Raw genomic sequence first — 17,730 nt, 5'->3', positions numbered from 1 at the left:
ACATTATTTCTAACGCGATCCGTTTATAACGCGATGTGGTTCTTTGGACCCCAAGCACAGCGTTATAAGGGGGTTGAGAGATATATATATAGCTATATAGATACAGCTGAACCCCATTATAACGCGGTCCTTGGGGGCCACAGAATGAGACCGCGTTATAACTGGGATCGCGTTCAAATTTTGGAGCATGAGGGCATCTAGATCTCTCTCCTCTTTGCTGTCAGCTCTCTCCTCAAAATGGAGGTTTTCAAATCTTGGGAGCCACGCTCAGACCGCGTTATAAGCGGATTCGCGTTATGGATTCACGTTATAAGCGGATTCGCTTTGTAGCGGATCGCGGTGTTGTGTGTGTGTTAATAAAACATGACTGGCGAAAGCTGCACAAAATCACACTCACAAGTGTAGGTATATACTGTATATTGTATTAGATTACCTGATCTCAGGTAGGGGGTCAGCAGGCTGTGCTTGAACTGGAGTCCCAGGGTTCAGATGGAAGTAGTACGTGATGAAGCCTCACCAATGTTATCCTTCAACCCTAATGGCCTTGCTCAAGGTCAGCCCAGATCTACTACACACTGGGGGGGATGTGGGAGGCACCACAGGGTCACTTGTTATGCAGATAAATTGACCTGCTATTCAGCGTTCAAAGCAGTCTCTAGATGCAGGCAAGCGAGCAGTTTTTCTCCCTCCATGTGGTTTCCTCAAGCTCCATGTGTTGGGGTAGGAGCTTAGCGAGATGTGACGAAATGACGTACCTACATACATGTGCAATAGCAATGACCCTTACGGGTTTTGTCACAATGTTAGCCACTTCCTCACCCATTGGCTGGCCCCGATTGTACGTGTGCGCAGCAGTGTAAATCCATGTCCCCTGCGCATACATCTGGCAGCCATTCCCATAATATATATGGTTTGTTTGTTTTTTCACCCCTGAGGAAGTCACGTAGGTTCATTCCTATTGGACACCATTGTAGCTACGTCAGCTTGGCACATCTCGCTTAGCTCCTCCCCCATGACATGAATCTTGAAGAAACCGCATGGAGATAGAAACACTGCTCGCTTGCCTGCATCTGGACAGTACTGTGAGCGCTTAAAAGTGGGTCGACTTATCAGCACAACCAGTGTGTCCCGGTGGTATGTCTGGCATACCCCCACTGTGAACTAGATCTGGGCTGGCCTTGAGTAAGGGCTTTACGGATGCAGGATCACATTGTTAAGGCTTCATCACATTCTACTTCCACTCTGCACACTGGGACTACTGCAGGGTGGAACTCTAGTTCAAGCACAGCCTGCTGACCCCCTACCTGAGATCAGGTAATCTATTCTAATGCAATATATCTACCTACACTTTGGAGAAAGCTACATGAAATCGCACTCACATCATGTTTTATTAAATTGAATTACGCTGTGGAGCATGTGCTTCTGTTCTTTGTTTTATAGATTTCTTATTGGAATTGGTTGATCCTATAGGAAGAAGCTATGACTCCAGAGATTTTTCCAGCTCCATCTGCTCTATATACTTTATAACATTCCCTGGCTCTGTGACTTTATGAGACTTTAATTATACACACTCATTTATATGATTGCTCACTCTTCTAAATTTGTGATTGTTTTAGCACTGATAATTCACTTTTTGTTTTTATATATATATATATATATAGGCAGGTCTGCAACCCCGCCTTTCACCATTATCACCCAGCACACAGCACTTCCACTGCAGCAAGGGATTCTGGGAAATGACATGCAAATGAGCACACAGTGCCACTTTTTGCTTCAAAAAAAATGTTATACATGGTTCCCTATAGGCTTAAGCTTGCTGCACGGTCACAGCTTTGAGCACAGCCAGGGTTAAGGTGCATACCAAGAAAACCCACCCACAGACAGCTGTTTCGACCTTAATGGGTCTCATCAGTGTGGGGTTGGTTAACTGGCTATGCAATGAAGCGAAAGGATATATATATATATATAATATACTAAATATACTGTATATAGATGTAGCAAATCCTATCACCATCAGTGCCACAGTAGTCGTGGCATCAAAGGATTAACGCTCAGGGGGTCCCATTCAGACACTGGGGACATTTGCTTGTTTGTCCATGGTGCTGGGGACAGTAAATCTTACTGTGTGTGTGTGTGTGTGTGTGTGTGTGTGTGTGTGTGTGTGTGTGTGTGTGTGTGTGTGTGTGTGTGTGTGTGTGTGTGTGTGTGTGTGTATATAAAGGGTTTAATACTTATATGGTTGCTAAAGTCATCATACCTGAGTGGTTGCTGTAACAGGCCTTGTGCAGTTTGCCACTATAAAACTCAAGGCCGATGATTGCGAACATGAGGATTGCAAAGAAAAGCAGCAACCCGATCTGAAGCAGAGGGATCATCGCCTTCATTATGGACTTCAATACAATCTGTAAACCTGCAGGAGATGAACAAAATTACCAGAACTCCCTCCTACTGTCTCTGTACGTTCTCCCTCCCTACCAATTAGACTGTAAGCTCCTCGGGGCAGGGACTCCTCTTCCGAAATGTTACTTTTATGTCTAAAGCACTTATTCCCATGATCTGTTATTTATATTATCTGTTATTTATTTGATTACCACATGTATTACTACTGTGAAGCGCTATGTACACTAATGGTGCTATATAAATAAAGACATACAATACAATACAATACAAAATACAGTCGATGATGAGAGAGCGACAACAGTAAAGAAGGTCCTTGCCAGAGACAAAGCCAAAAGTGTTGAATGGACAAGAGGTGAGGGCAGGGAATGGGACAGAAGAAAACAGTGCCATTTACAACGTGGCTTTAGTGGTTACCAGGCGGAAATATAACAAATGATTGAATGGTCACTTCAGAACAATAATGACTACTTCAGCTTTGTAACGAGTCTTCTACTGTATGAGGAAGAGAAATCAAGGAGGCAAAGAGATCAGAAGTATGAAGGAAACATATAAAATAAGGACAAATGTAGCTATATATCAAGCTGCAAGACAGCATTCTGTTGGTAAAAGGACTGTAATGGGGTTATTTATTTAACTGTGATAGTGTCCACCGTGGCACAGAAAACTCCCACTGAAATATAAACTGGGAGAATATATGTGGATACTGCACTCTGCTTGATATGCAGGCAGTCTTCGGTTATGCAACGGAATCCGTTCTGGGAGTAGCGTTGGATAGTGAAACCGTTGTAAAGTGAGTCCCCAGTTAATCAGTGGTGGTGAGCGTTGGATAACGCATTCAGTCGTCAGATAACGCATTCTGGCGTCGAAAAACAGCCCATAGGGTTGCATTGTAAAGCGTTGGATATGCCATTCGTTGTAAAGTGAAACGTTGGATAGCGAGGACTACCTGTACACTACTGAAAGACATGAGAGCAAATGTTTACAATTTAACTAGAGCAGTCATTTTTTTGTAAAGATAAAGAGACAAATCTTACTTGGAATCCCAGAGACCAGCTTGAGAGGCCTGAGAACACGCACTGCCCGTAAAGTACGCAGGTCCACATGGGTGTTAAAGTGAGTTCCAGCCGTGGCCAGGATACTGCAATCAAACCAAAAGAGTACACAAGATATAATACAGATCAGAGAAGGTGATGTGAAAGATGTAATATGAGATTCATCAAGGGCCAATATGGGTTAGCGCAACCGATCCAGCGATAACTCCCATTGACTTACATGGGAGTTAACACTGGATTGGGTGCAGTAACCCGCATTGGTGCTTCATGAATCGGCTCTACAGTATCCAGTTGCTATGGAAACTGAATAAAGCATACCATTAAAAGAAGGGACGTATCACACTCTATCCACACTACACACTCAAGCACTTGACCCAAGAAGGACAGGGATGAGAGAAAGGAGAGAGAGGAAAAAGAAACGTAAAGGGCGAGATGTATCAAAACAAAATTGATGCAGAATGAGTCATTTTCCTTTTGCATCCGTATAGAAATGCCATTTCTCAAAAGTTTTGCGCTATGTGCGTTAGCTTGTGATTTTGGGGGGTGTCAATGGGGGGGAGTTAGGGAAGCATTCCAAGACGCACACATTATAATGCGATGTATCAAACTCTGCGTCTCCGTGCACCATTTTTTTTATCTTGTATTAGCATTAAAAAAAAATTGCCGTAATCTTTATGGCCAACAATTTATGACAAATGTAAGAAACACAATGTGAAATGCGTCAAAAAAAAAAAAAATCTATTTGCACTTCCTTTATTTTGATACATCTCTCCTAAAGTCTATAATATAGAATGGATAAACGGGACAAAACAAATTGGGCGAGTGAAGCACTGGAAATAATTGGAAGGAAGGCGATGTAAACAGATATACAGTAAGAGGTAAATAGAGGGGAAACCACACACAATGATGGCAGAAGGAATTTGGGAAATGACAGATACTGGGGTTAGGGGAAAGAGAAATAGCTGGAGTGAACCCAGCAATCCACAAACCAAGAAAATTGGACCATTGTTAAACCAATTTCTTTAATTACAGGTTAGAACTGCTCTCCCTGCTGTGAATCTAGCAAGCTCTGCTATTAGCAATCTAACATTCCCTTCCCATCCCAGCCCCCAACAACCACTCCATCTCTTTCCTTGACAATGCCCATTAGTAAGCTTCATTTGTAGCTGCTGTTTTTTTTAAAATAATACAGAATTAATTCCCCCGGCTATGCCTCTAAAGTATATATTAAGTATCATGAATACAGAGGACTATTACTGCTAAGTGCTGACCACTGACTGGCCCAGACATGGTCAGTACTCCAGAGCCACACATACTGTACATATTAGAGGAGGGTGGTTCTCCCTTTGACCTTGCATGCTAAAGGACTTATTCTATATCCATCGAATGGCCCGATCGGGCTGTTTTTGGTCCAAATTCCGCATTGACGTTAATAGGGAATTTCATCAGAAAATGGCTGGATCAGCCATTGTGGCGAATACGGAATAAGCCCCTAAATGTGCTATTACCAATAAACTGATTACTATAGGTACTAGTTTTCATGCCAATGTGTCAGTCAAGGAAATTGATGGACATAATAATCTGCTTGTCTTTTGAGTTTGGACCTTCTCCCAAAGCATGCACCTTTACCAATTCTTGTCAAGGCAGTTATAACACAGAGGAAAGACGAGCATGAATTCCCAAACTGTAGCTGTCAACATCTAAATGCTTGAGGTTGCTGCTGTGAACAAGTATGGTTCACGTCCAAAGACAGAAACTCGCACCACATGTGGGGCAACATATCTGTACATTCCGCACCAAGACCGTAAGGATGCTCCTGTCTGTGTGCCTATATACCAGCATTGGGTAATATCCATCCCTATAATGTTAACATCTGGTTCACAACATATCTCCATTGGTAGTCTAGTAGTAAGTAGGCAGAACTAAGGCCGCGCTTATAGTCCCGGCGACGTGACGTCGCGTCAAAACAAATGTATTGCATCTGTCGCGTGCGCTTATAGTAGGAGCGACGGCTTGGTCACGATCGCTGGAAGTCACTTCAATTTGATTTTTTCAGCGACTGCAGTGTCACGTCAGCGTAGCAGACGCCGTCACTATAAGCCCGGCCAAACACGAGCTGTTATCTGCAGCTACTCAATTCTCATGGACCATAAACAAGACTCCAATAGTTACTGCACCAGAGTGAGGCCATTTGCAGTTGTTGAAGACAAAGATGCTGTTACTTACACTGCAACTTAACTGAATGTGGCCAAGTAAGTGGCAATGTAGCTTTAACTGGTTTGTTAGTAAAAAGACTGCAAAGTATTGTAAAATACTAACATTTGGTCTTAATTAAAATGTAAACCCCTAAAGTTAACTCCTTCTCTGCCACTATGCCAATCTCTTACCCCTGGCTTTAGCACCAGAAGTGCTGGCAAGTGCCTGATAAAAATGTACTTGCAAAGAGAAGACTTATTATATTATTGTATTTTAACAGCTGTGCCCAGGCTGCGAATGTGCTAATTATTTTCTTGGCTCTATCTCAAAGCTTTCAGCTCACACCTCCGAGTGTAACATTTGTACACCCTGTCCGATCTCATCAACTTAAACGAAAAGACAAAAAAGGTGACTTAAGGCAACATTAAAACATTCCGATGAGATACTAAGTGGCCACCCAATTTCTTGGCTACTCTGTGACGCTCCTTTGCTCACTAGCATAGGATGATGTAATGCATTGGGAAACGATTTAGAGGATTTGTTGGTCCTGATGACCATGTGAAACTTCTTGTTTTTTAAGCATAGATTAAGAAATAAGTACATTGACCCCTGTTATGGTGAAACCCTGTGTGGCAGGTTCATGGAGGGAATTTGCTATAAACAAGTGAATCGAATGTCGGTGTGGTGAAAATATTGAACTGGGCTATAAATAGTTAGATCTTTGTTCACATGTCCAAGCTTTGGGACTCATCCACGAACAGTGGAAGATGTATTTCTCTTAGTAATCCCATTGACGTAAATGATCATATCTGGTATGGTAAAGCACCTATAATTGTTAGACTCCACCTGTGTGAGTTTGGTAATGATTTAATTAATTGTCACATTTTTTTAAAAAGATTTTATTAACTAAGCGTTAACACAAAAGTGAATAGTGTTGACACTCTTCTCCTCCTTGTGACATTCAAGGTGCAAACATACAAGGACCAATGAGAACTAATGGCAGTGGCATGTGTCATAAATGAAATATAGATGCTTGACACCGTTAAACCTCCCCAACAAAACAAACGGTAGTACTTAGTACATAAGTATAAGCATGTTTAAATGCTTTTTTTATTTTAATGTAATAACTCCATAGTAACCAAATGCTTACAATGTATTTTTTTTTTTTTTTTAACCTAATGTCTTTCTGTTAAAACTGCTTATAAATCCTTGTATATTCAGGCACATTTTAATAGAATTTGGTTTGTTGTTGTTTTGTGTAAACTAATTATGCTACTATCATTAGATAAAGGGAAATTACAAGAGATATGCGATCAAAACAGAATTACATAGGATCGGAAGTATCTAATACTGTACTGTACAAAAAAATGTTACTCCATGGATGATTAAGTATTTCTAAGAAAGCCAATTACATTGATAGGTTGTTTAAAATGCATTTTCCTGACCCCTTAAGCAGAGTTGATGAAATGCTTACATCCTGGTCATGCTGTCGGCTCTTTTTTTCCGAGCGTGTTATGGAATTAACCCCTGCATGGATTACAAGACCATTCAGCACTAATTGGACAAAATGCAAAACAGGGATTTAATGAAGGAAAAAGTCCCCAGGGCTGCATAGTCTTTTGGGCAGTCACTTTTTCTCTGAGCAATGAATAAACGAACTCCCCCCCAAACCCCCTCTCCTTACCCTGTTGGAGTGAATGAGAAGTGACATCCCATTAGATTAGAAGCAACTAAAGGCACTGCCTTGTTATTTAGTGCAGTTCGCTACATCTTGACACCCAGGGTGGGAGACTGGGCCTCAGATAAGGAGCTGGATTTTTTCCTACACACAACTGAAAACGATTGCCCAAGACAAACGGCTCTGGGGTTTGTTCTCGGAAATGTTATCACTTGTACACTAGGAGCAATGACAATCTTATAACACATGAAGGGTCCACCGACACTCTATAGATGTGTTGGAAGCTCCTCTGACAACGAACATCAGAGCGCCACAGCCCCTCTGAACATCACGTGATTGCGGCATCACTGGGATCCCATCTCTTCCGTTCCTTTTTTTCAGCCAGATCGCGTTCCGTGCTCAAGGTGAGTGCAGGACTCGATCTCACCTAGAAGAATAGCTGAAAACCAATGACTTTGACACCAAGTCATAGGGCCCCTGGAGTGCCAGACCTCATGACATAGTAGCTACGTCATGGGGCTCTTGTAGGGCCCATATCACTGCTTTTTGTGAAAGTTATAATAACAATGTTTTAGTATATAGTGCCCTGAAAGTGACATGTTGATAACAATCCTGGATGGACAGCATTGCACCCCTTTAATGGAGAGATTGCATACTTTTCCTAGAGCTGCCGAACACTCAAGCTTGTGGTCTTTTTCTCCGTGGGTTTTCTAAAGCGTTTTGCAGTGGAGTAATAACCTCTACTGGATGATTATCATAGATTAATGTTGCACGTGACCATGTGGGACCTACGAAGTCTAATATCTATCACATACTGCACTGTACAGCTAATTGATGAACAGTTACACATAAAGTTTAACATGTTGGTCCTTATTCAAAAAACTGTGCTAGTGGTTTGCTATGGCCCTGATTCACTAAACTCTGTTAGGCCAGTCAACGTGATGATAACCTCCGTGTGAGTTAATATCAGGTTAATAGCACAGCAGTATTCACTAAGGACAATAGTGTATCGTTAATGCTATGCTCTTGACATAAAAACATGGCTTAACAAACAGATGTTAGTAATAATGAGGTGCAAATAAATAGCAAATAAGGTGATGCATTATCACCCCCAATTTAGCAAACTCTATTAAGGGGGGGAAATAACATTACATTCATTAAGTCAGAGCTAAACCTGGCGTTACTCCCATCCAAACCCTGCAGTAGGGCTTTTGCAGTGTCTGGATGGGTGTAACTCAAGAGTTAGCTATGATTTAACGAACATGGCGCTATTTCTGGTGTAATTTCCCTGTCCTGTCTCCACTCCAGCAAAAGACCTGTTTCAGTGCTTTAAGTTTAACGCCAAAACGCCTGCAGTAGGGCTTTTGCAGTGTCTGGATGGGTGTAACTCAAGAGTTAGCTATGATTTAATGAACCTGGCGCTATTTCTGGTGTTATTTCCCTGTCCTGTCTCCACTCCAGCAAAAGACCTGTTTCAGTGCTTTAAGTTTAACGCCAAAACATACACAATGACACGTTATGTAAGGTAATGCAAGTTGACATCACGTTAACACATTGATAACGTGACACTTATCCAAAGCTAATAATGTGCTCAATTTTGACTGTTATTGTTGCAAATAATTAGCTTTAAAGTCAGGGAACATAACCTCTGTTCCTGTTTTAGGTAACATCGCGTTATTTGTCCTGATATAGCAATTTCAGTCTTTTTAAATGAATACTGTAGGTAGTCAGGTGTCTTATTGCATAGTGCCACTTAGTAAATATGGCCCAGAGTGCTTTGTTGAATCATTCTGTGTCTAGTACTGGTGACTCCTCCCGTCCCTACCCATTTCCATTGAAGTTAATGTGGCCAAGCATAACATACTGTATCATTGTAGCAGCACTCTTACAGAGAAGGGATTCATTCATACTGTACGTCCCTACCCCCTTACCAGCAACCCCTTTCTTCTTGCCATTATCCCCTTGCACTCTTTCAATGAGGTGACTGAATATTACACATACACATCCTGTACTAGTGACATATGGCACATAAATCATTAACACAGAATATTAATGAATTATTCATCCAAACCAAGGACCAAACACTTTGCTAATTGTCCTGAAAAGAGAGCAAGAGAGAGAGAGAGAGAGAGAGAGAGAGAGAGAGAGAGAGAGAGAGAGAGAGAGAGAGAGAGAAGAGATTTAGAGAGAGAAATTAAGTGAGCGAAAGAGATGTAAAGCACCTTGAGTTTAATTATCATCCCTTCCAGTACTTGTATATCATGATTAGTGTGGTAGTACTAGACAGAAACGAGTCAACAATGCATTCTGGGCCATATTTACTAAACAGTGCTATGCTATAACACACCTAATGACCTATTCACATGACTGGGCTGTGGGAGGTCTAATGGTATAGCATCATTATGTATTGCTGACTCTTCAGCCAAAGGGGTTAAATCATCTATTGTGGCTTTGTAGTGTCCTGCGTGACCACGAGGATTTAAATACCAGAAAGTACAGGCACTACCTTTACTGGTATGTATCCTGGACTCCCTGTTTTAAGTTTTTATAGTTTCAGAAATACTTTCTTCAAATTTATTTTTAGCTACCTAATTATAGATTACAATGATGCTCATTGATTCCAAGAGGCACTGCAATGGTTATCTCTTGTCACCCATTGTATCTCGTACTGCTCCTTCCCATTTAACCAGTTTGGACAGCGTTAATTTCATCAAGAAAGTACAGACATAGCTTGAAAAACCTGGAACTTGTCACCTTCTCGTACCCCTCTGCATTTTTGGTGGTTGAGTCTGTGAGCAGCTGGAAGCAATCACTTCATGTCAGGACTTTCTTTGATATGAAACCACACAAGTTTCCCCAAAGGTGGCTCCTCAAAGAGGTCTCCCCCCCATGCTCCCCCCTTTACTGCTCCTGTCTCAACTTTCTACGACAACTCAGGAAAGAGATTTTGGAAACATTGTACAGTAGGTAACTCAATGGAAACATCAGCTCATTGCACAGCAGTAGCCAGGAAGACAAGTAACATTTTAAGAATAATCTAAAAAGCTTCCGACAATAACATAGCAAATGTCTAAAACAATTGTCTACCCAACTGGTCATCTCATTAGGAATAAGCTGGAGAAAATGCAAAGAAGGCAACAAGAATTATACAAAATGTATGGAGCATTCACCTTATAATGAAAGACTAACATGATGAGGGTCAATATTTAATAAGCAGGTCTGTTCCTTCTATGACCGGAAGTCAATGGATGGCAAGGAGGCTTTCGGCACTGGTTGGTGTCTTGAAGAACAGCACTGCTTACTAAATACTGTATAGCCCCAGGTTTTTTAGCGGAGAAAAAAAAGGCGTCTAAGGGGAAAGATAATAGAATTGTACATAATTTTAAATGGTGTCGAGAGAATCCATAAGGAACTGGTATTCACCAACTCGCATATTACATGGACCAGGGGACAAGCACTGACCAGTTTAAAAAGAGCACTAGATCTAGAGTATTCATGGGTAAATGCAAACTAGCTGTATGGACATGTCTATATACAGGGAGTGAGTGGTGCTCTAGGCTGAACTGATCCAGTAGCTTCCACTGTGGGAGACAGGATACTTTGCTTGATTAACTATTGTGTAACCCAGTATTGGCAGTTCTTATCAACCTCTAATGAACCTTAATATACCTACATTTTCTTATCTTTTTCGTGTCTGAACCCATGACAAATTTTAGAACTCTAAAAGACAAGGAAATACCAAAGTGGTACTTAAACCGCAACAAATTATAACTCACAAGCAGTGTGGATTTGAAAAAAAAATGGTTTCAAAATCAAAATTCACAGGTAAACTGGCATTGCAAAGAATAGGTCTACATTTTATCAATAGCTAAGTTAATAGAAAAACATATATAAAGCTGATTATAAACTAAAATGATAAAATAATTACCAGTGGTGGAAGTGATTTAAAAAGAAGTGGTCGGGCGCCTGATTTTAAAAAAGATCTGCATTTATCAAACTCTGCAGCAAAGCAGTTTGGATTGTATTTTAGAGATTGTATTTTTTGAGCAAAATATAGGTTGTGAAAAAGGAAGAGACAGAGAGTTTTGTTTTCTTAAAATAGATCCTGTTTGCTTTTAAAAAAAAATTAACGTGTGATATTGTCTTTTTGTAAATAAAAAAAGTTGTGGAACTCTAGGTGTGAAAATAAAAACAGTACCAGTAGTTATGAAATGTGCTACTGTACTTTACACATCTGTAAGACATACTGTAACAGCTGCTGTGTACTATGAGATTACAATACTGGGCTATGTTTGCAACACATAGAATATGTACAGTAGAGGCAACTCTTATTCTAACAAAAACCAGTGGCAATTCCCCAAAAGACCCAGGAAACAACCAGGTAGATTCTGAATACATGCCTTAAACTTTCCTTAAACTAGCCCCAGCATTTCTGCATTGATTAATGGCCTATCAGATTAACAGCGGGGGTCCCTGGCAGTCCCATTCAAACTGAATTGGACTGCCAGGGATCCCTGCTGTGTTAATCCTATGGGTCATTAGTCAATGCAGAAATGCCTTAAACGTGTCTCAAACTAGCCCAGAACATACCCAGCACATACCCAGCACATACCCAGAATGTAACCCAGCTAGTTTACAGCAAATGTTAGAATAAACGTTGCCTCTACTGTACTTCCTGTCTTATTGAATGCTATCCACAAATAGTTCAGTCCTTTCACTCTGCATAGAGATGTGCAAACTTTTCACATGAGGACCTGAACCATGTGAAATTGACCTTTTTTCATCACCAATAAATCTACAGATCGGTCAGGGTTTACAGGCGATTGGCCAGGCATTAAGTCAATGTGCATTGCAATTTCATTTAATATGCTTATTTGCTAAATTCTCAGAAATCCCTAGATTCCCGTAATGTAGAGTCTATAAGTAGGGTAAACACACCATGTTTCGCTCGCTGTCTGGCGATATTTCACAGAAAGCTTACTCATTTGGCAACAATGCTAGACCTTTGAGTCTTGGCCAAAGGTCTGAATCAAATTTGAGAGAAAACCGGCTTCAAATTTCACGAATACATTTTGGACAGTTTCACACATCTCTAATGCTGCACATTATTTAGCTAAACTGTTGGTAGTTAGTTAGTTACCCCTTGAATATTGTATAGCATGGAAGGTATTGTGTTGGTGTGCAGAACACGAAGCGGTGATGAGCAGAGAGCTTATCCCTTCTGTTCCAGTTCCCATGGTTTCAGCACAGAATGTGTAAGGACAGCTGATTGTCTACAGCAATGGTGCTGAAATCCAGTCCTCAAGGTCCCCCAACAGGTCAGGTTTTATGGATATTCCAGCTTCAGTACAGCTGGCTGAGCCATCCGTGCTGAAGCAGGGATATCCTGAAAACCTGACCTGTTGAGGGGTCTTGAGGACTCGGAGTTGAGCACCACTGGTCTACAGTATGTGAGACCGTGTATGTAAACAAACCCTGCCTCGCATGACTAGAAGCATCATGTTCGCTACCATGCGTAACCATCTGAGGCACACCCTTCAAATCTAATACCTTAACAATACTGTACTTATTTTCAATGTGCATTTATTCCAAATTGTGGTAAAAAATAATAATATTCTTCCAACAAGGTTTATTCGCTGCAAACTGGGACAATACGAATGCAAAAAATCATCACCAAACAATCCTTTTGAAAAGAACAGGGATTTGTTTCTTTGATATATGTTGTATTGTTTTTGCACCACATGCGTGGCCTGGAAAATGTGATAAATATTGTAGCCCTATAGTGCACATCTGTTTTTCACTGGTGTAGCTGAATTACTGCACTTCTAGGTAAAAATGCAGAAGCTGTTCTAAGAAACATGGGGGAATAAAGCCCTGGGGTTTGTCATTAAATTGCTGCTAACAGAGGCATGTTGATCATAAATCTTTTAGCATCAATGTATCAGGGAACTTTGGTTTGCATCTTACTTGCTCTGAGTGCTTCAGATTACAATTTGTAGAGCGGCATTGGGGAGAAATTAAGTAATAGTTAAAAAGCTGTTACCTCTTGTTTTTTTTAACTAGGTTTGAAGCTGTGGGTCTTGGAGCAGCACCGAGTTGATTTATTGGGAACACCTGCTTCCCAAGATACATCTGATTCGTCTGCTGGTAGCAGCTCCAGCTGGGTACAGAAAGAGTCGCGCTCTCCTTTGTCTCCGCTGACTCCCCTTCTCTTCTCCTTGGGAACTTCAACTGCCATATTGATGATTTTTGCACTAGTAAACACTCGCCACCTCTTCTCTGTCTTTGACTCTACTCAGACCACCATTTCTTACCTGTATTTTCTTCCTCAATTTCACCTCAGGACTTTGCTGACTATTTCAAGACAAAGGTGGATTCAATTCATCAAGGCATCCCCTCTGTATCCTCCTCACATTCGACACCTCTCCCCAACTCTCCTCCTGCCTTCCTTGAATCATTTACCCTCTGTCACGGAGGAGGAAGTGTTGCTACTGATCTTGTCTTCCCCCCTCTACCACTTGCCCTCTTCACCTCATTCCCTCCCATCTCCTCAAACCTCTTGATCCTACTCTAATCCCTAATCCCTACTCTAATCCCCACACATATTTTCAACTCCTCCTTCTATTCTGCTACCTATCCCTCCTTCTTCAAGCATTCAGTTATATCCTTACTCAAAAACACAAAACTTGACCTTTGTCTCTCTAATTATCTCCCTGTCTCCCTCCTGCCTTTTGCCTCTAAACTTTTTAAATGTCTTTCCATCTCCTCTTGCTTGCTCCATTTTCTCACCACCTATTTCCTCCTAGATCCTCTAAAATCTCACCGAAACAGCCCTCACCAAAATAAGTAATGACCTCCATGATGCCAAAGACAAAGGTAATTACATGCTGCTCATATTACTCGACCTCTCTGCAGCATTTGATACTGTGAACCACCCTCTTCTCTTTCACATTCACATTCTCCATACTATTGGTTTCCGTAACAGAGCTCTATCTTGGATTTCCCCTTACCTCTCACATCGTACGTTCAGTGTCTTGTTTGCTAACACCTCCTCCATTGATTTCTCTGTGGGCGTACCCCAGGGGTTTGTCTTGGGAACACTTCTCTTTTCACTTTACATATTATCTCTAGGTGACTTTATCACATCAATGGGTTAAAATATCACCTCTTCTGATGATACACAAATTTACCTTTCAACCCTTAACCTTACACCTGCGGTACAGACAAACGTCTCTGATTGTCTCTCTACTATATTATCCTGGATAGCCCTCTGCTTACTCAAATTTAACATGTCAAAGATGGATCTCCTCATACTTCCTCCCAAGTCTGGCCCTACTGCTCCCTTCTACATTACTGTTGGCAGTACTATCATACACCCAGTATCACAAGCACGCTGACTAGGTGTCACATTTGACTCCTCCCTTACATTCTCCTATCACATTGACAAAGTAGCTAAAGCCTCCTGCTGTCTAGGCTCTCACCTGTCTCCTCTACAATCTATCCTAAACGGTGCTGCTAGAATCACGTTACTCTCTGCTAAATCTGTCTCAGCGCCTGTCCTGATGAAATCCCTTCAAATATAGAAGTACATGCACACCGCTAATAGGTGCTGGAGGGGGGTACTTATCTGCCGGTGCACTGTGTCCAGGAAGGTCCAGACATACCAAAGGTAATCAGCAAGGAAATGGAAGCAGGCACACGGTCTTTCTGAGGGTGCAATTTATTGTGCCACCAAAAGGTCCAACGTTTCGTCAAAAATTGCCTTTATCAAGGAGAGGACCTGCTTCCATTTCGTTGCTGATGAAATCCCTTTCCTGGCTTCCTATCAAATCCCGTATTAAACACAAAATTCTCCTCCTCACTTTTACAGCTTTACACTCTTCTGCTCCTCCATACATCTCAGCCCTAATTTCTCGCTCTACACACCTGCCTCCCTCTTGCGTTCTGCTCAAGGATGTTTTCTGTCTACCCCTTCTGTATCTAAAGCCCTCTACTGCCTAGAACCATTCTCACTCACTGCTCCACACCTCTGGAATGCCCTTCCCCTCAATATCCAACTAGCACCCTATCCTTCTTTAGGACCTTCCTTAAAACACACCTTTTTAACGAAGCATACTGCATGGATAGCTCTGCTGGTTGATACTATAGATCTCATATGCACTGGCCCCTTGCAGATGCACCTACCAGAACACCCTCCTTTGTCCCTGTACCCCCATTTAACACTTATTGTAAGCTCTTAGGGGCAGGGACTCTTTTTCCTATTGTTTTATGTCTGAGGTGCTTATTCCCATTATGTGTTATAATATTATGTCACGTGTATTACTGCTGTTAAGTGCTATGTACCTTGATGGCACTATATAATTAAAGAAATATATACACATACATACATAGGCCCTGCTAGCCAATAGGAAGCCACAATGTCATCCCTTACAGTTTCCTGCTGGCCGGCGTGACACATGTTTTTAAACAGAAGTGAGATACTGGCATCGCCTTCAGATGTAAGTATCTTGGGGAGCTGGTGGTCCCCGGAACTAAAATGAATGTGGTTCAGTTCCAGAATCCCCCTGCTTCCCACCTATGGAATATATATTATTATTATTTTAAGAGATGCATATGTTGATAAGATGTATTAATTGCTGCACTACTGTCAATTGTATCTTCTCAACATCAACAAATCTGACTGGCTTAAACTGGCAACAAACCGGATTATTAATTTACTACATTTGACACAAATTGGAAATACATTTGTTACGCTGTATGTGTCAGAACACTTTTCTCTATCTTTGCACACAGACCCCATTGTATGTATTTGCTGTGGATCCCATTAAAGACAGATATTGAATGTTATATATTTAGAATTCAATTTGTCACTCCACTATGCATACAAAAAATATATATCTATATATTATAATAATAAAGTTGTATCAATCTGTTTATTAGGTATACCATAGAGAAAAGTTGTGTGTTTATTCCTAGGCTCTTACTCCTGCATAACTTGCCGAATGCCATCATTTCCAAAATGCAGACTCCTATTCATTTATCTCTGCAGTGCTGGCTCTATCCCCTCTTTTATTTATCTGTTGCTGGATCGTGTTCATTCGCACATTAATTCACCTAGTTTAGGCGCTTGTGGGATAAACATTAATTTACCTCTTGTAGGCTATTGTTCATTTTTTTGCCATCACTTCCCATGATGAAAGAGAGCTCGCACTGAATAAATGAATGGGAACTGGCACCAGGGGAAGGAATCACTGAATGGGTAACTAGTAACTACATCAGCTGAGAGATTCAGCACTGTGACACAGGACAGCGAATGAGAAACAACTGATGTCACTTTTTACTTCACTTGAGAATAACAGAAGTGTGGCATTGAAGTGTACAGTACACAAAAAACGTTCTTGCCATCTTTAGAAGATGATTTGCTAAAATATCTTGACATCTGTCCAGGGTACAAAGTTGCAATTTGCAAAAGTGTGTATATTAGATCATCTTAGATCGCCCTGCCAAAAATCTGCAAAAATCCATTAAGCCTTTTTTTTATTTTTTTTAAATTATCCTTTACTGTAATATAGCATAATTGATCCCAAATTCTACTGGGAATAAGCCAACAGAAAATATATGGCTGAACTCTTTCATTGCCACACGGTAATGGCCCTTGAGTAGCGGTCAACATTGAAGGCCATATTCGCTAAGTGGTGCTAATCAGTAAGGCACCTTATAGCTTATCTAAGAGAATGTGTAACAAGTGTCTTTATGTCTTCGAATTGCTTGTTAAATGTGGCCCTGAATGCCACAAAGAAACCACAACATCGCCAATACTACAAAGCCAGACAATCTACATACAAGAGCAGATCTGTTACTGCACTGCGAGGCACATTAAAGGTGTGATCCTTGACTTCTGGGCTGGCCCCTTTCAGCTGGCTAATTATAGCGGATATATAGTAGCTTGAGCCATTTCTAAATGCTTAAAGCCCATGAGACTAATTGGAGACTACAACCTGTACAAATTAATTAAAAAATCCTCTTTTTCCTGCCTTGATACAGTTTTCTTAGCTTCTCCAGTAGTGCTACCCTGCCCTGGGATATCCTGATTGTAAGAGATGTGTGCAGAGGTATATTTAATGGAGACCAATTAGGGTGAAATTAAATCCCGGCTTTATTGCGCCTGTTCCTTTAAGAAGGCAAAACATACAAAAACAAACAGAATAAAGGCCTACTCCACTTTGGAGAATAACTAAAACTTTACTCCAGCCCTTTCTAACTGGGTTGGTAGCTAAGCTATATTATGTATATATATATTATGTCTATATATATAATTGACAGTGATGATTGGGAGGATATTTGGGAGTTCGCTGCAAAAACCTCCATATGTACTATTATTAAAGAAAACATTTACAAGATTTT

The 17,730-nt window shown here is 41.0% G+C and overlaps 1 protein-coding gene across 1 annotated transcript in view; it reads right to left on the bottom strand.

Annotated features, from left to right (window-relative positions):
• CACNA1E (calcium voltage-gated channel subunit alpha1 E) overlaps nucleotides 1-17,730 on the bottom strand; it is a 132,039-nt gene that overhangs the window by 85,449 nt on the left and 28,860 nt on the right. Inside the window, exons 3-4 of the mRNA XM_075615479.1 lie at nucleotides 3,435-3,633; nucleotides 2,258-2,410 (exon numbers count right to left, since the gene is read on the bottom strand). Coding sequence (XP_075471594.1) covers nucleotides 2,258-2,410; nucleotides 3,435-3,633 — 352 coding nt within the window. The remainder of the gene's footprint in view (nucleotides 1-2,257; nucleotides 2,411-3,434; nucleotides 3,634-17,730) is intronic.

This window comes from Ascaphus truei, chromosome 10 (genome assembly GCF_040206685.1).
Source record: "Ascaphus truei isolate aAscTru1 chromosome 10, aAscTru1.hap1, whole genome shotgun sequence".
Lineage (NCBI taxonomy): Eukaryota > Metazoa > Chordata > Amphibia > Anura > Ascaphidae > Ascaphus > Ascaphus truei.
Note: the sequence above shows the minus strand (reverse complement) of the source record. Positions and strands in the feature narration are given on the sequence as shown.